This window comes from Hylaeus volcanicus, chromosome 5, assembly GCF_026283585.1.
Source record: "Hylaeus volcanicus isolate JK05 chromosome 5, UHH_iyHylVolc1.0_haploid, whole genome shotgun sequence".
Classification (NCBI taxonomy): Eukaryota; Metazoa; Arthropoda; class Insecta; order Hymenoptera; family Colletidae; genus Hylaeus; species Hylaeus volcanicus.
The window spans coordinates 25,082,036-25,106,767 of NC_071980.1; the positions used below are offsets into that span (position 1 = coordinate 25,082,036).

General features: G+C 42.1%; 2 protein-coding genes and 1 long non-coding RNA gene across 8 annotated transcripts; 2 read left to right on the forward strand and 1 right to left on the reverse strand.

Moving 5' to 3' along the window:
- Positions 1-1,309: 1,309 nt before the first annotated feature.
- Positions 1,310-16,605, forward strand: LOC128877676 (acyl-CoA Delta-9 desaturase-like). Of its 3 annotated transcripts, none has more exons than XM_054125195.1 (7): positions 1,310-1,377; positions 12,190-12,455; positions 13,391-13,521; positions 13,746-13,951; positions 14,125-14,307; positions 14,440-14,676; positions 14,771-16,605. In XM_054125195.1, the coding sequence occupies exons 1-7, from the start codon at positions 1,325-1,327 to the stop codon at positions 14,886-14,888; spliced, it is 1,194 nt and encodes a 397-aa protein (XP_053981170.1). In that variant the 5' UTR covers positions 1,310-1,324; the 3' UTR covers positions 14,889-16,605. The 3 variants fall into 3 exon arrangements, with proteins under 3 accessions (XP_053981170.1, XP_053981172.1, XP_053981171.1); XM_054125197.1 differs by lacking the exon at positions 1,310-1,377 and adding an exon at positions 7,767-7,925; XM_054125196.1 differs by lacking the exon at positions 1,310-1,377 and adding an exon at positions 9,794-9,852.
- On the reverse strand, positions 15,535-17,861 carry LOC128877678 (uncharacterized). The gene is made up of 2 exons (XR_008457288.1): positions 17,734-17,861; positions 15,535-17,665 (listed from the first exon to the last, which is right to left on the reverse strand). It is a non-coding gene; the product is annotated as an uncharacterized LOC128877678 (long non-coding RNA).
- Positions 17,556-24,128, forward strand: LOC128877675 (glutamyl aminopeptidase-like). 4 transcript variants are annotated; one of them, XM_054125192.1, is made up of 16 exons: positions 17,556-17,692; positions 18,962-19,208; positions 19,851-20,265; positions 20,364-20,511; positions 20,698-20,968; positions 21,044-21,214; positions 21,285-21,382; positions 21,447-21,581; positions 21,654-21,952; positions 22,021-22,106; positions 22,197-22,324; positions 22,404-22,607; positions 22,679-22,758; positions 22,841-22,989; positions 23,059-23,191; positions 23,288-24,128. In XM_054125192.1, the coding sequence occupies exons 2-16, from the start codon at positions 19,001-19,003 to the stop codon at positions 23,652-23,654; spliced, it is 2,892 nt and encodes a 963-aa protein (XP_053981167.1). In that variant the 5' UTR covers positions 17,556-17,692; positions 18,962-19,000; the 3' UTR covers positions 23,655-24,128. The 4 variants fall into 4 exon arrangements, with proteins under 4 accessions (XP_053981167.1, XP_053981166.1, XP_053981168.1 ...); XM_054125191.1 differs by lacking the exon at positions 17,556-17,692 and adding an exon at positions 18,063-18,199; XM_054125193.1 differs by lacking the exon at positions 17,556-17,692 and adding an exon at positions 18,257-18,445.
- The last annotated feature ends 604 nt before the right edge of the window (positions 24,129-24,732 follow it).

Consider the following 24,732-nt stretch of genomic DNA (forward strand, 5'->3'; position numbering starts at 1 on the left):
TTTTGTTTCTCGAAATTCAGAATTGAGAAAAGCTTTTGGAATACATTGCCTAAACTTACGAACAAATAAACAAAATACTTTTCAAATTACACTGAAAATACAGTAAAATCATCGAGACATCGAGTCCTCTCGCGTCCCGTTGTCTAATCAACCGTTTCCTTTGCAGGAACGATTCTTTCACGAAACGGGCCAAATCGTTGGGGTCGTATATCAAAAAATTAATGACCAAAGAGTAAGGTCCATTCGCGTGAAAAAAAAACACGCGTCGTTCGTTAGTTGGCAGCGTCTCCGTGAATGGCGGTAGTGGCGGGACGGATTGATCGAACCGGCCAACGAACGCGGGTACGCACAGTGTCTTTACAATTTGCTAAATATCCCTCGCTGGCGTCGATTCTCGATTTCGCGATAGTTGCGCGCATGCACCGATTGGAAGCTCGTCGAGGACCACGCGGAAAAACTGACAGCACACGAGGGAGTAAAAGAGAGAGGGAACAGGAGAATGTAACCCGTGCAGAGAACCGCAGTCCAGGCAGGGGGTGGTTCGATGGCTGCCGCAACCCCCGGCATCGGTGCGGCTAGCTTCGCTTTTCGTTTCTCGCTCTCGCCCCCGTTGTTCTCGACGCTCGTGGCTCGAATCTCGGTCGTGCGAGCTTTTGCAAGAGCTTCTATCGGTTGACGAGTGAAAGGTGGTACGCTTGTGCGTTAGAGATACCCACGAGTAATGTCGTTTTCCCGGTGGACTTTGAGTCACGCTCGAGATCCCTCGGGACGTCTTTTCGCGACTTTTAACGTTACCTGCCGGCCTGTGTAGGCATTGCAGGGAGGAAAAAAGGAAAAGAACAGTCCTGGATTAAGGGGAATATGGTACTACGAGTAAGTAGAATATGGACCAGGGGCGGACCTGCTCGGAGGATAACGAGGCTCCAATGTCGAGTCCTCGAGAAAGCATCTCCAAACAACTCCTTTCTTGATTTTTCTTTTTTTTTCACTTGATTACCATTCGATATTCGGAAGGACAGAGAAATCATTCGACTATTTTATGTATGCAATGTTGTCCTGTCTAGAACTATGTTTACTGTCGGTACTGATAGTCGCAAGATGGTCGATACTTTCCATATTATTAACATATTTCCCCGTTCGATATTATTTTCATAGTAAAAACATTTCTCTGTCGTAAAATATTTCAGAAAAGGAAAGCTTCAATGAGTCTAGATCCGTCACTGGTAAAGTTTCAAGAGTCGTGATCGTACGTGCGTTGCCATAAAGTGATTTTACCGAACATACGATTGTTGGTATCACGTACTTAGAAGGAAACGACATTATTATGGGTACCGCTAATAGTATCGTCGAACGCGAGAGAAATACACGCATTAACAGGTACTGGGGATGTAATCTTCGTTTCGAATAGAAAATGTTCTCGCCTGTCAGTAGACTATACGCTCTCACTCGCTCTCTCTCTCTTTCTCTCTCTCTCTCTCTCTCTCTCTCTCTCTCTCTCTCTCTCTCTCTCGCCCTCTTTCTGGTTTTTTCTCTTGCTTCGATCGTAAGTCTCGTTGTTTCGTAAGTTCTCGTTTCGATTTATGAAAGTTATTTAAATAATCAGAAACTTTCAATGTTAAATGTACATTTAGTTCATAGTTCGATTTAACCATCAGACGATCACGCTGGGTTCATCAGGATCTCCAGCCTCGTTATTTCTGAATTCTGAATAAAACGGACAGATATGTCTTGAAACATTTAATTTCTTGAATATTATAAACTCGAGTGGTCGTGTAAGGGTTAGAGATTGTATCAGCGACTCAATTTAACCTTTTCAGGGATATATTATTCCATTCGAAGTACAAAATTATTTTAGTATCATAATGTTTAAAATAATTTCGTATTTGGAAGGACACGCGCGTGCTAATATCCTCGAAGAGGTTAAGAACGCCAATTAACCCTTTCGTATAGTTCGTTGGACGTTATTGTTGCTTTCTACGCGTTGCACTGTTTCTCGAGGAAGATATAGGAATTTATTAGCACAATTTCGATTTTTAAATCGTACGTACGTTTGCGTTGTTGCTTCTCGAACTATTCTTTAGGCAAACGAATGCTTCAAAAAGATGCAGCTTATCAGTAGTTTTGCTTAAAGTGTTTAAATTACACACCCGATACTTCCCGGAAACGAATGTATGCTTTATATTTATTTTCACAGCATTTGATGTCTTTAAACAAGAATGTTAAAAAAGTTCGTATATATACATATATATAGCTTCTAACAGACCATTTTAAAATGCATACGACGACCTATGATACAGGGGGTATTCCAAAAAGGTCAAAGGTCGTCAAAGGTCGGTTAAGAAGGAAAATACAGTATTTAGTGCGTGACACTTTTTTTCATTTCCATGTGACGCATCGTCAAAATTACAATAAATTTGTAAAACTGCACTTCCGCCATGTCATACCACTGGCCAATATTATGAAATATTCATGAATGCGGAATGGTATTATTAGTCGGAGAAGATACGAAAGTGTACGATGTGCACCCCTCATCTATTCCAGGTCAAATACATGCTTATTCCGCACGGTTTAGCAAGTGTAAAGCATTCTCCGAGTCTCGAATGATTACTCGTTTACCTTATACAGCGTTTGGCTTGCGTCTCGCTTCTAGAATGATTATTTAACCTCTTTAAGTCCATGACGTGGTCACGTATCTTGCATCAACTGGAATTAAACAATTTAGAAGGGGTCTAAGTATCGAGATCTAAGTATATTAGTAAATAGATCAATGTTAATGATTGTGTACACCACTGAGTAGTTTACGTACAATAAAACCGCGTGGTCATCTAAAGGTTAATGAATTCTTCAAGTTTACGTACCCACGGAAACGTCGATAACGTAGCGACATTTTCTTTTAGTTACTTCTATGTGAAGGTAGCTTTTCAGACGAACCATCTTTCTCTAACACCTCTTCGTATCGTGACAAGCAACGGAAACGAAGTTACTCGAGTTAAGTGGGTTACCCTAGGTTTTCGTACATACGATCACTAGAACGCCAAATGAAATAAAAGAAGTTTCAAAAGCAATTTCGTTTTACTCTGGCGATAAACTATTCCCACCTGCTGGTGAACACCCGGTACAGGTGTAAAGAAGAAGGTTAAATAAAATTCCCGGCTCACGCCACCCGTTCGTTTCTTCTCTACAGACCGTTAGAAGTATCTCCCTAAAAATTGAACGTTTAACGCTTCCTCGAACAACGGAAACAACAAAAGCCGTACCCCGTTAGCCCGTAACACGTCCGTCGAGAGAGAAAGATATTCGCAACAGAACGATCTACGTACAGCAAATGGGATCCCGTAAAAACATTCACGACGGAACTATGAACCCACTTTCTAAAGTAGTACGCATCTACCATTTTATTTTCGGTCGAATTCTTCCTTGATTCTTCTCGCGAGCGACAGGAGATGCGAAGAGACGAGGCGTCCACAAGCGAGTACCGTTTGACAGGCTGAACCGCCTCCGGGCGTTGAAAGCCTGGTTCGTTTCGTTCTAAACGGAATCTCGCCTTCAAGCTTCCTCCGTCATCGCGCTCGACGGTCTGTTTTTCATTTTCTCCGACCCCTCCACCTATTTCCCTTCTCTGTTTCACTCTAGGCAGATTCCGCCGTCCCATCCACGAGCGGTTTTAACCGAGATTCGATCGTGGGAGAAAGTTTAACTCCCGAGCGGCTCACTTCTATCTTTCGCTGGGCAAAAATCAGAGTCGCCGAACAGAGAGGACCGGTGTATACCGTGCCGTTTCATCAATTTAGCTGATTGTTAAATTGAGCCGTTCTACGTGAAAGTGATACCAGTTCATGTTCTTGTCCGTAAAGAGGATTCGTTGTCGACGAGATGATACTTTCGAACGAACGCGCCGATTTTACGTATTCTCCGACGACGGATTTCTCCAACGGACGGTTCCACTATTGGAAACGTATTTGCTAATTATTGGCATCAACAGAGTCTAATCTTCAAGAGAGTCAAGACAGGGTATCTGGGCCGGAAAGTGCAACCTTGGCGATCATGCACCATCCTGCTTGCTAAAACTCAATATTGATCGTTGCATTGGATGTTTATCTATGACAAATGTTTGCCGGGAATACGTGCGGAGTCCTTTTTGTTTCCCATTGGCTCGAGAATCGTTTCGGAGAAACCGCGATAACGATTTGTCCGTCGTTTCCTCGGGGGCGGGGGTGGGGGGGAGGGGGGGCGTGAACCGAAATGCCACAAAGCAATTAGAAACCGCGGAGCTCCGCGTGTTCGTGCCACTTCGAAATACAGCTGATCGATGTGAATCAAGTCTCCTCTGGTTTAACGCGACTTTCCTCGATTTCTTTTACCTGTTCCGTCACTTCCATCTTTTCTCCCCGAGCATCCGCAAAACTCCTGTTACCATTATTTCTTTAGCCCTGTCTATCGATTGTTTCAATTACAATTTTATCGTCTACACGTGTATTTTTATGTCGATGACGTTCTCAGCTATCGAAACAAGAAGGAACACTATCGAGTCCAGATGAAAGTTTTAATTCGATTCTCAGCTGTCGTTCAACTGGCATTCTAGCTAAGCGTCGCGTACTACGAACGCATTTGGGAATGGCATTGACGTATACTAATTTAGACATTAATTAGCTAGGAAAATTGTCCATTTAGGGTTTCGTCGTCTCGTCGTGGTACTCGAATTTTATTTAAATACGATTTTAAGCTTTGTCCTCGCTTTGTAACAGAATCGTAATATCGCCGTTTCTTTCCTTTCTCGCCTTTTTATTCTTCATGTTTGTATACGGCGTTAGTTTCGGAATATCGAAAAAAAATTCATAGAAGGATGTTTGTGCTCTGATTGCATACGTTAGGAAAACTTAAACTACTACAATTCCTAAAGTGTCCGACTAAATCTATTCAATTAACGACTCATCGTGCAACATGCAAATGAAATTGCAAATGCTCGGTTGCACACTATTGTCAGTTACGCAAATTTTTATTGTGACGGGTTCTCACGCGTGTTATAGACGCACTCTATTTCAAAAATGTTCATAACACAGGAAATTGTGAACCTTTGCTACAATGGTCTTTGTTACGAAGAGTATTCGTCATTTCTCAATCGTGATAATTGCTCGATCGTTTTGCAAATTTCATAATTTTGTATACCGGGACTAGAGAGTTGAAACTAAAATTTATTTTAACATTTTCCCTGATTAAGAAAAGCTTGTCTTATGAAAACGAACAACACTGAATGTAATACATTATGATACAGGTTGTACGCGAGTCGTTAAACAAATTAGAATATTTCATGGGCACATAATCATGAGAAAATATGTGCATTTATATATGCGTATGATCCGGAGGAATATTTTACCACGCCCAGTGACCTGCGATTTGCTGGACGAAGATGTGAATTTGTAACGTAGCGTGAACATTTTTACCCCTAATTCTTCGTCTGTAGCACGCAGCATTTTTGCCCATAAAAGTTTGCAGCGCCTATGTTTCGTGGAATCCATGAAGTCGACTCGAAAAAGAAGCAGCGGCAGAATTAGGTCACAGTAAAGGAAGCATTGAAAATGGAAATCAGTTGACAACCTGTTGAGAAATTTATGACGTTTAATTGGACACGCGATAAATATTCGTCGATCTAATTTCTTGTATTATCATTGGTCTGACTATATAAATGTTGAGCAATACCTTTCCACGGACAACGATAGTTAGCTTTCGTCATTTCAATTCGCGATGTATATTCGTCATGAAGTAGTGGTGTCCGTCAACTTCTCGGAAGCGATCAAAAAAGCTTGCGAACGTTTTCGTTCCCCGTGTTTGTTAACAGAAATTTAAATAAGAAATCCGCTTCTGACGGTGTCGAATTCTTTCAACGATCCTTTATTTATTGTTCTCAGATTTAATTAATACCGTAGCAATGCCAGATGCTGCGTCTTACAGCCTCCTCGAATGGACATGTAAATTACCTCAGCATCGACACGAAACATTGTATGAACGTTCGCCTTGAACGTAGTTCGAGATTTTGTTTGGTCGCAGCCCGACGCGAGACAAATATTATTCGACGTCTCCTTTGAGAACTAAGATTTCGAACGACATGTTTAGTCTTTGAATTCCACGCGAACCTTCGTCTAAAACGAAAGACAAAACGAATATCGACAAAGGTCTACGTATTTTTTCTATAAACAAATCACAAAACGTTCAGCTGCTCAATTCCGAAATCGTATACACTGGAAATGCTGTTTCTCGCGCTGTTTGTAACCCTCTCCGGGTGGGGATGGCGATAGGCGATGAGCCGACTGGGGTCAATTGTAACACTTCAACTACTTGTATTTGTAAATCACTGAAATTTACATATTTTTACCTAATTCTTTACTGGCGTATTCATTAACATTTAACCTGTATTTCTGTTTAAAGATTTTCGTGGTAAATTGTGACAGCAGTGCTGAAAATATTCGTAAGTGATGACCAATACGGAGCCTTACACACTAATATCGTTCTAATTGAACATAAAATAATTCATTTCTTACCAAAAAGGCAACCTGTCGCCCTATAAAAGCCTCTCACTCGAGCGAGAGTGTCGTCGAAATGTTTGAGCGCTTTCGGTTACTTTCATTTTTCTTCCGACACGTTAAACAATAACGAACATTCATAATAATAAAAAAGAAAAACACGTTACAAAACACGCGAAGGAATCAAAACAAACCGTGTTCCCGGTTTTCATTTCCATATCGCTCCGTGACTAATACTTTACTCGGTGCTTTCGCTCCGATACAAAATTCACAGCGATATCTTATTTTGGAAAACGACACGTCTTTCCTTCCTCTGATAAACCATTCACCGCATTTCATGTTCTCCACAGTTGAAACTCGAAAAGGAAAGCATAAAGCGTCGAAACATGTTAAGCTTAAGGTAGATTAGACGGAATTTCACCTACCCTAACGTAAATGAGACCATTATGCAAATGTTCTCCCTTCTTCCATAACATTCGTTGCACGAGAAGCGGAGAGCCATAAGGTAAAACGATCAAGAAACGACAACTATGGCAGCACAATGTTCGCCTAAATCTGCAACAACCTCTGCTCCGAAGGAAAAAGGAAGGAAAGGAAAGACATGTGAAACAACTCTGTTACTCGTGGTTTCACCCGCATCGAACTCACTCCTGCCGACAATGATTCTTACGTATCCCTAGCTCTAAAACTGCATACGATTGCTAATCTGTTGGAACGGTATCTCACAAAGCAGGAGGTGCAACTCCTGGGCTACGATCGAAAGTGTGACACGAAAGAAATTTTTAATGTATAAGAAAATGTTTTAGTTTTTGTTTCGATTGTTTCAGAAGAACCGACCTGAGAAATCCTACCTCAACCTCCATGTTCGCTAGACCTTGACCCTATTGTTTTCATGAAACTGCTTAACATCCATTCAGCCACAATTGCTGAAATTTCCACACGAATAAAGTTTTTGGCTAACCGAAACAGTTGTACTGACAAACGACGGACGGTGCAGCGACAACGATAAGGTGGATTTCGAAATAAAAACGATCGGTATCGGTCGGTCGCCGAACCGATTCATAATTCGGTCATAATATCTCCCATTAAGTTAAAGTACGGAGGCACAGGTGGGTCGGAATCCACGTTTCGTGGCTCAATTTTTAGGGCAGCCCACCGCAGTCGGCACGCAGTCCTGTGCGTGGGGGATTTTGTGTCGACGCGGTTTCGTGGGGCGGCGTTGTAGTTGATAAGTGGGACATACGCTCTTGCATCTCGGTATTTCGTAGTGAACTCGCCACCGGGTAGGATCACCTGCACAACGAGGACGCTGCGCGACAAACCGGTGCCAATAAATCAGTCCCAAACCACTGATTCGTGATACGTGCGAGGAGAAGCTTCCTGTTCCGATAAAAGACTTCGTTGCCAGTAAGTCGTGATTCTTCGAGATTCGCGTAGTGCTTTTAGCGAAAATCGTTTTCGGACCTGCCTCGACGATCGAACTACGATCAATTCTATTTGTTTTTCACTTTCCGAAATAGTGCAGGTTAGAATTTTCTATCTAAAATCTAAATAGAATTTCGTTATTTTTATACGGTTTTTGAGACGGTTTTCCCGTCGACAGGAAGAACGCAGTACCGAAACAATCTATCGAGTTTAGATTGTTCTTTTATTTGAATCACTAAATAGTGTTTTAAATAGTGATTCCTAATTAAAGTCTAGAGATAAAGAAATGAAAAATGACACGAGGGCGAAGGATTTCATCTGTCGCTGAACGCGGTGGTGCATCGCGATCGATGGGAATGACGTGTTCCGCTACTGATTCTGGTCGCTTATCGTTTTCGAGGTCTCGTAATTGTGCATCGGTTTTCATCGAAGAAAGCGGAAAATGGGCATCGAGGCACGCGCGCTCGTTCACCCATACTGTATAATTTTCAACGAAGGAATATGCTGATTAATGAAAAGTCGAACATCCAAATCGAGGAGATGTAAAATTCACACATGTGCATTTAATCTTCGAGAAATTCGTTCCAATCGATAGGAATTTTGCCCCTCTGGCTATTCTTCAAGGTTGTATGTATTCGAATATTTACGCTTTCTTGCCACACTTTCTTAATTAACTGCTATGCTTACTAGACTGGAATCGAATCGTCCTTAGATTCGTATTTTAGATTCCCAGAATCCTAGATTCGTGATTCGTCACTTCTTCGAACTTCTTCTTCTTGCATTCGTACACACGCGATTAATCTTCTTCTCGCGGATGGCACGCAGTATCTCTCGTGAAAATTGTAATTTGTCCCATTTAAATATATATTCTATTTATTCGTTTCTCCTTTAAACTAGAGATGCTTCGCGCAACTCCTATGCAAACGTTGGACTGCCCCATTTGGATTCCTCGTACTTGCGTATAGAATATTTCAATCATTTATTCTGACCTTGGGCTACAGCCTAGAACGTGATGCGAATTTACCGCGATGGGCTGAAATTTTAAATTTTTGCGATGGAGATATCTTTCGAGTTAACATTAAATGTAAAGGGAATCTTTTTCCAAGGAATTCACACTTTGGAAAAATGCTACCACAACGACCTAGGTTGTTACCAGCCAGGCAATTGAGAGAAGAACGCGAACGCGCGACTGATTTTCGGGCCAAAGAGACCGTGTAGAAATTCCCCGTTAATTAATTACGTCTCGTAATTAACCTTTACGTGGCTAGCGAAAAGTAAAACCGACGCCGCGATGCGACGACGTGCTTCCGAGCGAATTCCCCTCTTCTTTAAAGATGAACCCGCTTTAGAAGGAAATATTACATGAAAGGCTCTCCATTTCGTTCGGCATAATCATTCACAGTCTTGAAACTTTTACCCGCTCGATAGACATGGTTTCCGTTACATTACCGCCAAACCTGAATTTTACATTTTGCCGAAGAAGTTTCATTCACGTGAAAATTCCACGGGAATATTACAGTCGATAACGTTGTATCTACGATAGGACACGTTGCCAAGGATAAACTGTTATCGTTCCCACGGGCCATCGTTAAATACCTATCGCGTTTCTAAACCGCATTGACTGGCAGAATAGCTAGTTTTTTCTATAAGTTTGACCCGAGTTCACGTTCTCTTTCTTCTTCTTTGCGGGTGTTAAAGCCAACGCGGAGACTACGACCAACCAATCGTGATTCATTCGTGTGAATTCGCTTTCTGCTTCGCCGCGAATTGCTTTAATTGCACGTGCATTCGAGAATTGTGCGACGATTGCCACCGCGCACAACGAAGGACAACGTCGAGATTGTTCGGAAGAATTTTGATGAACGATGAGAGACTGGCTTGTTTCACGATTCGTGGTGTCGACGGTTTTGTGAGTAAAATCGTTCGTTGCAAGTTTGTTACAGGATAATATCGAATGACCAGCTTCGAACGATCGATGACATCGACCTCTCGCGTGACTACTCTTTACACAGAGTTTCCGCGATTAAATGTCGTTGTAAACATCCATTAAATTAAATTGAGATTGATCGAACTGTTTCAGTCAGACTTCGTAAGGCTTGCAACCAAGCAAAAATTCGTCGACAGCGAGCACATTCTACTTAGACGTTCCAGCACGTTCCCCTCGTCCCGTGACTGATCTTTTCAACACCGCCTCACACTGAATTTCGCTGCTGCTTGTGCATTTTTGTTACATCAGCACACAGCGCGATATTTCTACCGAAAAGTTAATCAAAATCATGTTTCAACTTTAACCACGTATTTTACGATCTAACCTTTGCATCCCCTCCGCGGAAACATAGATCTTTCTAGACAATGGAATTTATTATTCATACTCTTGACAAGTATCAAACAGTTTTGTGAAACAATACAATCCGGTTCCCAGGATATGATTAGGTTATGAAAGGTTACAGGCACAGATAAAGCATCCATGTTCGCTCGAGTATATATTAAATTCTGAATTGTACAATACTACTTCACTAACCTTTCCAGTTTGCATCGGTCAAAGAAATTTTCAGCGACCGCGTCAATCGTCGCGAATTTATCATCGACCTTGCAGATTTTCTTACACAAGCTACGATTATCGTCACCGGGTTATTTTACCGCTTGGTCTGAAACCTCGCTGACGTTGACTCTTTCGCGAAAGAACTCGCATTCCTGTGCTCGATATCACTCCCAGCCGAGCGTAAAACCTGTAAAGTGCAGGAACCCCTGAATGTTAAAACAAGGCGTAGTTTCGCAACCCCTTATCGAAACGGAAGCCACTGTACACAAGTAGATACTTAGGGGTTATGCCATCTTGATTGCGACAAAACGAACTCGCAATACCAACTACCAATAAAATTGTTTAAATTCGCGAAAGAAAGTTTATATTTAAAATAGAGATAAACGTCCGACTGATACGACCAGAACTTCGCCGTCAAACTTGCCTGCACGTAATCGCTGTAATCGCACCCTGTTGTTCGTAATCGATAATCTTCACGATTCGTGAATTCACACAATGTTATCGCAAAACAAATTTAATTACGGTTTGCATTTTGTGCAAATAAGTTGCGATGTAACGTGTATAATTAAACATCAAGCTTTGGTCCTAAATTCTATCACTCGGTCACGCCGTACGATGGGTCTGTCTTCGTTTGAAAGTAATTTCGCTCGACGCAATACCCACTGACCGACGCGTCATCGCGATACGCAAAACGTGAATTGCTACACGAACGGGATAACGATTTCCTTCGATGCCCCGTCGAGATATATGTGTACGTAGAAAACGAGGAACATGGTCCACTGTGCGATCGGTAATGACCTCAAACGTGCCATTGACCTCCTTTACGGAGAACCGGTTCCCGCACGGAACTTCACTTCTTTCCTTCCTCGTTTCCCCTTCTCTCTTTCTCCGAATCTCCTACCGTCTCACTTAACACCTTTCTCTGCGGATACTCTCGTACGGATAAGATAGAACATGTACCGTTTCGAGTATGATCGATAACTTGGTTGGGTCGACCTCATCTCGCTTACACACTGCACATCAAGTTCCACTAGAAAAAAGAACAATTGGACATCTAATTAGACTCAGGGTCAAAAGATAGGAGACTTCAAGTATGACTTGCAACGTGGTTAACATGTACAAATCAAGTAAAAGGAGACAAAATTTGATTGAATTTAAAATTAGTTAAATTGACAAGTATCGATGCACTCGATGAGCCATTACGAGGCTCTAAAAGCTTTCGCGAAACAGCTTGTAACACTTTATTCAGCTCACTCTACGTAAAATCGCAAATGATACGTGCAATACCGCGCACGAAGACTCCTCAGAGCCGTGAAAGGCTCTGTAACTGGTTACGTTTCTACGTCTTTATGATCGGATCCCGGTGACCTAGTAAGAAGAAACACTTTTAAAAATGCAAAATCACACCGCAGGTCACGTTCTACTTGTGACGCGTGAAAGTTTGCGCTTCATTGTTCCGCGAGACGAATCATCGACTGTCATTTTTCCCAATTCGTTCGCCTTGTAATTCGCTGGAATAGATTCTGTAGATTTATCCGATAAAGCAGGCAATGGCATTTTGAACATGAAAGCGTTAACGTTTGCTTATCGTAAAAGTAAAAGTTTCGAAGGAAAGGGGATCGTTAAGCTCGAAATATTCTCAAGTCTCGTTACGGAAGCTATTTGTGGTTCACTGGATGTTCTAAGAGCAAACGTTTGTTTCAGATTTTTTAAAATGGCACCGAACCTGTTCGGTACGTCAGCGACATTGTTTTTGGAAGCTTCGCAGCAGAATGTTCTTACGGAGAAGTCAGCGACAGAGAATGCAAGCACGCAGAAATTGATCGTCCAGAAGTCGACGAACTCTGCACCAAAATATAAATGGAAAATCGTTTGGAGAAACGCGATTGCTTTTCTTTACCTGCACATTGGAGCTCTCTACGGATTATACCTTCTGTTCAATGGAACAAAGGTTTACACGGTTCTCTGGAGTAAGTCAATTTCCTTTTTTTCGCTATTTCGCTGCTTTCAGTACGTTTATTTGGCCCACCCTCTAAAATTGAGAATACCACGCCCAGCGAAAATGTGTAAGAAATCGTCACGAAATATCTTAAATCTTTTCTATATATTGTTGAGTTTCGGCATGACGAGTTAACAAGAACTTCAATAAATAACAACCAGCTTTACAATAGAAATGTGTACAATAGGAATGCAATTAAATGTAGCTTCGGAACGTCTGCTCTCAATGACGTCTTGCTCGAATCTAACAGCTTTGACAGGCGATCGATCCGATCGCCTTCTTGTCGTTGTCTTCTTGTTCCGGTCGCGAGCACCAGCAAGCCTTGGACCCATCCAAAGGGTGCTCGCAACAATATGTAGATATATTTTGTTAGTAAATCTGATATGTCACATTAGGGTTCTCCTATCGGTAATTAATTCAGCAGTTGAAAAGGTTGAATATCATGTGCCACGTGTATATCAGATTCGAAAGTGATGATCTCATAAATTACATTCCACGATAAAAAAACGACGTGAAAAATTGTTATTTGCGTCAGATAGGATTATAGTTATTTACAGTAAGCGAGCGTAACTGGGTCGTATGTGGAGCGAAGAAGTTGATCGTAAAAACTATCTTCGATCCGACATCGTCGCGATCGTAACGTCTTTTCCCTTTGAGCTATCACGAACGCGCGCTCTGATTGCATCGATATGTAAAGCGATTCAAAGGAATCTCAGCGTAGCATCCTGCTTCGAAAAATAAGACGCTTGATATACAGGAGGTCACATTTTTAGTTTACAATGAATAAAATAGGCATTCTCAAAAGTGTTAAAATTAGGTACCTTATAGCATGTATAATCATTCCGCCACCCACTATACTTTATATTTTAATTACTACACCTGTTTCAAATATAATCGAACTTTCAGCGTTCTCATTGGGGATGGTAGCGGCAGTAGGCATCACAGCTGGCGCTCATAGATTATGGGCTCATAGATCCTACAAAGCAAAGTGGCCCATGCGATTATTCCTGATGATCTGCCAAACCATTGCTTTCCAAGTAAGTCCCCTGTTTTCTACTCTTTCAATTACTCAGCTTATCCGTGTCAGTATCTCCCGTACCAATCGTAAAGTAGAACCTGGAAAAATTGATATTTTATGACCTATTCGAAGTTACCGTTATCGATCATGTAGCGTTTACTGGATTCTTCGCGTGTTACTTTGCAATATAGCCAATTTACTGTACGAGAATAGATTGTTTTCATTTTGAACGCTGTTTCGCAGAATCACATCTTCGAGTGGGTCAGAGACCACCGAGTACATCACAAATTTACAGACACGGACGCGGATCCGCACAACGCTCAAAGAGGATTCTTCTTCTCGCACATGGGCTGGCTGTTGGTTCGCAAACATCCCGATGTGATAAAGAAAGGTGCCACCATTGACATGAGCGATCTAGAACAGGATCCCATCGTCGTCTGGCAGAGACGGTAGAGAACACTGTTTTTAACACCTGTTTTTTAACTACTTCTTTTAATGGCGTACAACGAAACGTTATCCAAAGTGAAAGGTGTTCCATTTATTTTTCACTCGTATCGATCATTCAAAATGGACACTGCTCGTAACGCCGTGCCTTGAACCATTCTCTTCTGGCGTTTTGTAGATTGTATATCATCCTCATGCCGCTCTTCACGTTCATAATTCCTATGTGGATACCGTGTCACTTTTGGGACGAGAAACCATTGAATTCCTGGTACAGCACCGTGTTCAGATACACGCTTTCCTTGAACTTGACGTGGCTGGTGAACTCGGCAGCTCATATCTGGGGCATGAAACCCTATGACAGGTAATGTATGGTTTATGTATTAAAATAAAAGTATACGAGACAGCGCACATGCATAGATAATTATTCGACTATTTTTCAAACGGTACGTTATTACAGAAAATATAAAACCGTGACGTAATTACGAATTTCCAGATCAATCGGGCCAACGGAAAATCTCAGCGTCGCGATACTCGCGGTAGGCGAGGGATGGCATAATTACCACCATGTATTCCCGTGGGACTACAAAGCGGCCGAATTGGGAAACTACAGGACCAACATCACCACTGCGTTCATCGACTTCTGCGGCCGAATAGGCTTGGCTTACGACATGAAGACCGTCCCGACCGAGATGGTCAAGAAACGTGCGGCTCGAACCGGCGACGGAACGAGGTACGAATTCGATCGTTCGAGTCGAAGCGATACGGATATTTTTGTCTATCGATCTTTTCGAAAGATAACGAACTCCTTCATTGCTTGTCTACAGATTTGAACAGGAACAAGCTAACCACCATAGTCACGAGGACGCAAAGTGGGGCTGGGGTGACAAGGACATGAATATCGAGGAGATTCAGGGGGTAGAAATCCTCAACAAGAGCGACTAATCAATCGTTTCTCGACTGTTTCACGAGAATGTTCGACTGAGCTCGCACGAGAAATCGCGTATCGGAAAAAAATGCGATCAATAGTTCACAACGTCAATTAATATTTGTTACGCGTATATATGTATATATAATAACGTATACACATTATCAACGATCAGTCGTTGTCGTTCCTCTGCGAATGGTCGGCTATTTAAAGATACGAGTAAATTATTAAGAACCGTGATATAAATCTCGATAAACGTCGGTAAAAAGAAAAGTGAAAAAAAAAAAAGAAATAGAAGACGAGAAGATCGAACTCGTACGTTGGATGCTCGATCGCAATCGCGACAATGTCGGCTCCCTTCACTCGCGGAATCAAAAATTAATTCGTGGCCTTTCGAGTTATCGTTAATTTGTAAATCTTCGTAGGTGTTTTATTTCGCGATTTGTCGCGTGCATAGCAATTAAACGATTAACCTAATTACTGAGAATACCGAGACGATCGTCATAGACTTCGAGCGACGTAGAGTTATTGTAACCAAAGCACAAAAACCGTAATATCTATTGATCGTCTGGTTCGCGGATAATGAAAAGAAAGACACTTGAAACGCTGGCAAAGATTCAGTGTAATCGATCGTACGAACAAAAGAAAAGACTCGAGCTCGACGTTCGTTCGTTCGTCTTCCGCAATATGTGTATCGAGAAATCGAGCTCGAGTCGTTCGCGAGTCAATTAAATTTACAATTATATCGTAGGGATCGACGAACACGAGCGACCCGATCCAACGTGTCGCGCGGACGACAATCGTTCCTCGATGAAACGGTATGCAACAACAAAGTGCGACAATCCAGCATCGACGAATTGCCTTAACACGCCCTCTTCGTCCTGTCGCGCAAATCCATGTGCGTCCATTTGCGTATCGTTTGAATTGTTTAGGAAACTGGCGCGCTAAAATTTGTCAAACTCGCGTCTTCGATCGGTGACACTGATTTCGCGTTAAGTGTGTACCGAGGATATTATTTATTTATCGTTTAATTTGCACGAAAATTTGTTTAACGGATGTAGATACGGACGGGGTATACGAAAACATACAAACGTTTTTTCTTTTGCGCACAAAATTACATTCGATTTATATTCTGAATTACAGGCGTAATGTACGCGTTCCTAGAATGTCGAATCTTCCTACGTGTCGATGTGGATTCTTACGACAAAAGGACTTATCCCGTAGCGATGAAGAAATAGTTCCAGCACCTCTGACACGTATTATTTAATCACGGATTTAAACGCGTCCCTGGGAGCATTCCTCGTAAACATTCGTCTGACTTGTGATCCTAGAATTCATTTTCAACGTTTGTTGAGAAACTATTGTCCAATTGTAGACTATATCTACAGATATGGGTGGTTTTGCTAACTCAGGTACAAACTCTACTTTGTCACTCATATATCTCTGCATCAGAAGTTGCAATGGTTGTAATATTAGACGTAAAGTGTGACTAAACTTTTATGGACGAATGTTTATGAAACCTGTGGGCGAGTACACGAGACATTGTTCGACTTGTATAGTTCGTATATAAAGTAAAAATTGAAAAAAAAATATATGAAAACGTAGTTTGTAGGGGGTATTCCACGTGGTTAGATGAGAACGAAGAAACATCGTTTTCGTTGTGTGCATACGTTTTATTGTGGACAATATCGACATTTTCAATGTATTTATAAATAAATTATTATTATCTGTAGAGACATTAGTCTTATCCCTCTAATTCTTTTCGTAGTATTTTTTAGTTTTCTTAGTATTTTTTCCTTAAGACGTTACAGAGCTGTTGGATAAACAAACAAGGTTTCTAAACGAACATTTTATGGTAACCACAAATCATTATTATCGCCTTCGTTCTCGAAGCTATATCGACATTTTTATAAAGATGGAGAGTAAGCTGTTTTTGTCCTGTGCGTATTGCCAATTGCGATACTTTTATTTAACACTGATATTGGATGTATATTGTCAATTCGTAACAAAGAATGATTAGTTGTGATCCATCGGTCGCGTTATCTTTTTCAGAGTCAGAAAATATTAGCCCCCTCTACGGGACCGGCGGACATACAGTTGTCATGCAGTTTGACATTAATCAAATAATTATCACTGAGATTAATCAGCAATTATGGCCTGCACTTGTAATCTGACATCATAAATCACTAATTTGTAATCAATTAATAGAAGATTAATTTAACTTGTACTTGTGCTTCAGGATTCTAGAAGAATTGCCGTTAACAGTTCTTTCCTGTGTTTGCTTCGGGGACTATTTGCACGATGGTTTGTTAGACACGTTTGCCAGTTTGCATTTCACGGATCAGTCATTCTTGAAACAGTTAATTAAGGAAAAATGAATAGTATATGTCAAGATACTCATCTGTTGAAATGTTTGAAGAGTGTTTGACGACAAACAAGCCGAGATAACCGCGAGAGCGTTGCACTAAAACTGTTGGTGCGATAAGTTAAAGATAGAATTCCTCTGTTTCTCCTCGTCGAGAAGATCCTGTAATCAGCAAACACTTTCGTTAAGTCAGAGAAGGCCGCCGTTCCCCGTAATACAGCGAGGCGTTAATGATCGCGAAATTGCGCATCAGTAATTGCGCCCAATTAGCCGAGAATTTGCACGCTCGTCTCCCAGTTACATCCAATTGAGAGCAAGACTTGGCCGCCGTGCGACTACCATATATTTTCCAGTTCCCATTCAATGATCGAACGAAGAAGAACCGTACACCTCGCTGTTCTCCAGTTTCAATTCCGAGAAAACGGTAACCTTCGAAAAGTACAAAGAAAATCAAAGGTAACGAAAGGATTTCAAATGTAAATACATTAACTACCTACCAAGTTATTCTTTACGTTATAAGAAATATCAAAAAATTAAGCGATCCAAGCCCCTCCCAATCTGTCAGAGAGCCTTGCGAGACCCATTGAAATTCATTGAGCGTATCGATCGCAAGGACTTTCGCTAGATCACGCCCATTGTGGGGCAGGTTGTCAACTGAGATCGATCTTGGTCTTCCCAGACAAATCTCTCAGCAAAGACACAGCTTATCTCGTTCGTGAAGTTAGATAAATAATCTCGATAGTTCCTCGGAGCAGATACAGTCGATCATCGACAGGATTAACGAGACGACAACGCGTTATAAAACGAGGAAAGCGGCTTTGATCGACTCAATCTGTATTAACGTTTCGCGATAGGTGGTTTTGTGTACTCGAACGACGACGGTTTGTTTCAACCGACCGCCTCTTGTTCTATTATTCAATTTCACGGATCAAGTCGGGTTATAAGACGTCACGTAAGACAGAGGTAGGGAAATACATAATTCAATAACTGTGGTGGACTCATTCAGCGTTGACAATTTGTTGCGTCAGCGGCGCGTGGACGCCCGATCTTGCACAGGTCTCTGGATTATGTATGTTCGCATTGCATACTGTTTCCACGGCGAGAGTTAAAAGTGAACAACGTTCGCTCGGCAAACGTGACGTTTCCGCTTAAATATTTGCTGCCTCGTTGCTTCTCGAAACCGTGCTACAAGGAATTAAAAGTGGTACGGTAAGTGCGCGTACAGTCGTTGGTCAAACCCCGAAGGATATCGTAGGAAAATTGTTCAATAAAATGTGCGTTTTCAACGAACATTTCCGAGTTGACGATTTGTCAAACCGTAATATATATACATTAGATGAAAACATGATTACAACTCTATCGAAAAAGAGTAAACAATACTATCTAATCGAGAAGTTTGTAGTATAAACGAAACGGAATTAGTAACATGAAACTAATTAAAATTATAGTTCCCGATCAAACGATTAGAGTCATAAAACAGATAACAGATCCCATCACCGGTATATAGTGCTGTCTATTTTAAGATACTAGCTAGAGACGCGCATTTTATCTAATAGGTCCATCAACGACGCGTCTTGGTCCATTTCAAATTTCCCGCCTCGTCTTCTCCATTTTCTTCGCGACGAAGCGAATTCAAAAACTCGAAGCGTTTACAAAAAATTGTTAGGTGACGCGCTCTCTCGATTCCGCGGAGAAAATAATAGGAACGCACTCCACGTGTTTCAGCTCAATTTTGAATTTTCGTCGTTGGCTCATGCGCACTAAATGGAGGCAAAAGCGAACAGACGAGGTTCAGGTGGCGTTGGGTACAGCGGTGTCGCCTTCTCGACGTCGAGGACGCAGCTGTACCGTGGAACCGGATTACTGTGCTTCACCTGCAGCCTCTGTTTCGTTCTCAGCCTGATCTGCACGTCTCTGGCCACGTTGTTGGTCATTCTCGATCAGAAAGTCGAAGCTGCCAGCTGTCCTAACTGTGAGTCTTCGATGTATTATCGGTCTTCGTCGATAAGAACGCGTCATGGCGGGAAATTTGAAATTGTTCCGACTGCTCGCGCCAGATACGCATACATACAGGGTTATTCAAAATAGACTGTAGGAAGTTTTTCTTAAATAAAATAGATACTCTTTAATTTTATTAGTTTCATCAGATTTGTTAACCAAATTTCTAATTGTTTGCTCTGATGGACGATTATGTACGCCGAAAAAATTACGTAATTTACGATGGGTATTTTTTATTGAACACTGATTTGCAAAATAAATTTTAGTCGCTTTAACACGCTCTGCAATCGTATACGACTCCATAGTTAAAATTGTCTGTCACTGTAGGTTAGAAATAAAAGAAAGTGACAACAAATAAACATGGCGTTTGATAGATGTTCTCATTCAACATCCTAAAGGTACTTTTGGATAACCCTGTATACAGCTTATTTAGACTTTGCACTCGTATCGTCCCCTTATCGCCACGACTCAAATACCTTTATCAAATTCCTAAACGAATCGAGCAAGCGAACAAGTCAATTTTCATTCGTTCGTTGTGATGTATTCCATTCTATAAGAAGAAACGGATGTTTATCTTTCATACGAAATTATAATATACGCCTACTATTTGTTCTAGCCTTCTTTGTCATGAAAAAAGCACCGGTCTCCGAAGCGTCTTTCCGATTACCGCAAGACGTGAAACCACTGCACTATGACGTCTACTTGCATCCAGATCTCGAGAAGGGTACCTTCCAGGGTAAAGTTACGATCTTGATCGATGTCCTCGCCAGGACGAAGTATATAGCGGTTCATCAGAAGGACTTAAACATCACGTCCACCGCACTTGCGACTTACGATCGCGAGGAGAACTATGAGATTAAGATCGCGGAGACCAAGGTGATATCGCAACACGAAATGTTCATGGTGACGACGAATGATGAGCTTCACACGGGAATGTACAATTTAAGCTTCGAGTTCAGCGGCGCGCTGCAACCCGACAAGATCGTTGGCTTCTATTCCAGCAAGTACAAGGACGCGCAGAACAGAACCAGGTAAACGTCTCGTCGAAAGTTATATCGATCGTACCTGATTTTTTTCAAAATATTTACTTGTATCGGTCGGTATAATGTTTCGGAACTTTTGTTCACAGATACATCGCTACCTCGAAATTCGAACCGACATACGCGCGAAGAGCGTTCCCATGCTTCGACGAGCCCGCGTTCAAGGCGGAATTCACGGTGAAGCTCGTTCATCCTTCCGGCGATTGCTATAGCGCTTTGTCTAACATGAACGCCGAGGTAAATAGATCGGAAAGGAGTGACTTTTTTCCGCGTAACGATAACTAACGAAACGTTACTCCTCTCGAACCAGATGTATCGAATATAGGGAGAGGTATTTAAAGAATGATCGAACTCGTCGAACTCTCCGTCGGAAGTCAGATTTTCGTAGAGTTGAGTGTACGAGTTATTTGTTGCATTTTGTAGAGCAGCCAGTTAAATCACCCGTCACCCGGACTGACGACAGTGAAGTTTGCGAAGAGCGTACCAATGTCTACGTATTTATCTTGCTTCATAGTCAGTGATTTCGTTGCTGTCACCAGCATGGCGAAGGGCCTGAACGGTCGTCAGTTCCCGGTCAGCGTGTACACTACGAAGGCTCAGAAAGAGAAGGGTTCGTTCGCCCTCGACATTGGCGTGAAGATCATCGAGTATTACATCAATCTCTTCGACGTCGATTATCCGTTGCCAAAGCTTGGTAAGCTTGGAAATTCGATGCAATGAGAATATACCGTGAGATCTAGAGAATGCATTAGCAAAATTCGTTTCGAAGATATGGCGGCCATTCCTGACTTCGTGTCTGGCGCGATGGAGAACTGGGGACTCGTCACCTACAGAGAGGCGAGGCTATTGTACGACAATAGGACGAGTTCCACCGCCAATACGTACGACATCGTCACCGTGATCAGTCACGAGTTTGCTCACATGTGGTTCGGAAATTTGGGTGAGTGTAATTGAAAGGAACGATTAAATTAAGAATGACGATATCAAAGAGAAATAAATTCATTTGTCAGTTACGATGTCCTGGTGGAACGATCTGTGGTTGAACGAGGGCTTCGCTTCCTTCATGCAATATAAAAGCGCGAATGGAATTCTTCCGGATTGGGGGATGGTCGGTACAATGTATCGTAAGACGATTGTCAACATGCCGTCTAATACTAAAATATGTGTTTCAGATGGACCTATTCCTCGTCGAGCAAATGCACTCTGTTTTCGTGACCGATGCGAAATTGAGCTCCCACCCGATCGTCCAAACTGTCAGCAACCCTGACGAAATAACCGCGATCTTCGACGAGATATCGTATAAAAAGGTTCACCGTCGCCATCGATAATTGCCTTTCAGATTTTATTGCAACTTTGCTTCACTTTCGATTAATTGATAGGGATCGTCGTTGCTTCGAATGATGGAGAACTTCATCGGACCCGAAGCCTTCTACGGTGGCATCCGCACGTACTTGATTAAATTCATGTACCACAACGCGAAAACGTCAGATCTCTTTGCTATTTTGCAAGACGCCTCGGCGAAGAACGTGAACCTGACAGCGGTCATGGACACGTGGACCAGGCAGAAAGGTTTTCCTGTGGTCAACGTGAAAAAATCTGGCAACAAATACATATTGACGCAAAAACGATTCCTGGCTGATCCCGATGCTCAATTCGATACCTTCGATTCCGATTATGGGTAAATAGTAAATAGCCAAATAGACGAGCGTCTTTGCGAGATATTAATCGCTCTACTTTGTTCCGAAGGTACAAGTGGACCATTCCTATTACGTACATCACGAACAAGATGTCTAAGCCGACGCTTTTGTGGTTCCAGAAGGATGCGAACAATCGTAATTGTCTCGTTTTCTTTTATAAATCTACGCGATAGACAACTAGGTCCACCTATTTTGTTACCGCGACTTTCGTTTCTATCCTTGCAGTGGAAATCGAATTCAACGAGACAATCGACTGGATCAAGTTCAACGCGGACGAAGTTGGATATTATCGCGTTAATTATGAATCGACCGAGTGGGAGATTCTTAGCAAATTGCTTCGAGCTGATCACAAGGTGAATTACACGTTTATGTTATTCTACAGGTCACATTTAGCGGGCTGGCGATTGATTTCATGTCTCGTTTAATCCGCAGAAATTATCAGTTTCGGATAGAGCGCATCTTCTAGAAGATGCGTTCAGCTTGGCAGCAGCCGGAGAACTCGAGTATGGGGTCGCAATGAACATGACAGCGTATCTTCCCAAGGAACGTCACGCTGTCCCATGGATGGTTGCCTCGTCGAAGTTGACAGCTATTGATACTTTGTTGTCGTCGACCAATTCATCATCGAAATTCAAGGTAACATTTGTTGATATTCGTGGTTTATGTACCATTATCTCCATGATTTCATTTTACCCAATATTGTTTAGAAATACGTGAGAAAATTGATGAACGACATTTACAATCACGTAACATGGATCGTTGACGATTCCAATGATCGTACCACTCTGTACGTAAAAAATTATCTGCTCCTACATATAAGTAATAGAATCTTCAGGAAACATCTTTTTCAATCTTCCTACCTTGTACAGGAGACTTCGAACGTCTGTCCTCGGACTAGCTTGCTCCGTGGGTCACGAAGCATGTCTCGCTCACGCTGGGACATTATTTACAAGCTGGACACAAGATCCCGCGGATATTCGTCCACATCCTGATATCCGACAGCTTGTTTATTATTATGGTAAGCAACGAATGAGCCCGTTTACAAATTTTCTTCAAGTGTTTAACCAAAATTGAATGGTTTTCCCAGGCATGCAAGGTATTAACGACGAAGCGGCGTGGAAGAAAGTGTTCGAACGGTTTGTCGCCGAAACCGATTCGACAGAGAAGCTGAAGTTGATGAAAGGATTGGCTGGAATACGGTCCCCCGAGATCCTGAACGGGTTAGTCGAATAATTAAAAATTAAAATATTTGTTTTTAGGAGAGGTCTCAGTGGCTAAATTCTAATTTCTTCTTTTATTGTTCGTTCCTAACGTAGCTTCATAACAACAGCCACCGACGAAAATTACGTTCGCTCCCAGGACTTCTTCGGCTGCCTTTCCGCCATTTCTGGAAATCCCGTAGGAACCCCGCTGGTCTGGGACTGGGTCCGCTCTAACTGGGAGTTCCTCGTGAACAGATACACCTTGAACGATCGAAATCTCGGAGCCTTGATTCCCGAGATCACCAAAACTTTCGCCACCGAGACGAAGCTGAACGAGATGCAAGCGTTCTTCGCCAAGTACCCCGACGCGGGCGCTGGCGCCATGAATCGCGCAAAAGCATTGGAAACCGTATCGAACAACATCAAGTGGCTCGCCAAAAATAGTGGAAAGCTGGAAAGCTGGCTGAACACGCACGTGTAAACCAATTGAGCGGCTGAAGTGTATCGCGTGTGTCTGTGTTTGTGTATGTTACCGATGATCCACGCCAAAGAAGATTTCAAATAGTTGTGTACCGCGATGGTTTCGAGGAAACGAGATTCGCTTTCGATAAATCTGGTGAAACGGTATATGCGTTTTCGAAAAGAGAACCGTAAGACGCTTGCTATTTAAGGAAATTCTCAAGGATGAAACGTTTGGTACAGACTAACCCATCTCGCAAATTTTCTCATTTCCAGCGAAAGCTTTCGAATCGGAAACACTTTGCAGTTCAAACGCTCGCTAATTTCATCTAAGACTAACACGAAACGCAAATCGATTGCAGGGTCTACCGAATGCATTTAACTGCATTTTTACAACGAATGCATTTCTGCGAAATATTTCTATTTATACTGGTCAATTGTGGCTCTCGTCGCGAGGAGTTTTGTAATTTCGTCGAGAAATAAAATGTTACCGAGCAACCATAGCACAAATATCCCACGACCCCAAGCACCGACGTATCAAAAGCTAATCAACCGGATGATTCGAGTCACCGCAATTGTTCTCCCTCGTAAACAATTGACTTGACTTCTATAGATTAGACGACCCTGCTAAGGGAGCAACGAAGGTGAGCTGGACCTTTAATTTGTCCCGGTCACCCTGTCTATTTTTATAGGACCATAGGTCGCGTCCTAACGCCTACCTTCGTTTATTTTCGTGGAGCATTAAACGATCACGATTTTTCTTTTTTTACGAAAAGAAATGATTTTATTCGGCACACCTACATTCGCGAATTAATTAACCCTCGAGTTGAACGGTAAGTGACAGCATCTGTAAAATGCCCCGTTCAAGATTCTTAGTTTAATCGACCCTGGAAACAATCGCGCCACTGAAATTGACCGATAGGTAAATAAATCATTTCGATTTAGTCGACTTTCTCCGGTATACGGACCTTCGATACGCCAAATATAATAGTCTTTATTTGTTTTCTCGTATCATCGACTGCTCCGCCACCCCAGAGGTCTCGTAATCTGTCAATTGATTCGTCATTGACGGAACGAGCCTCGTAAATTCAGTCGTTGAT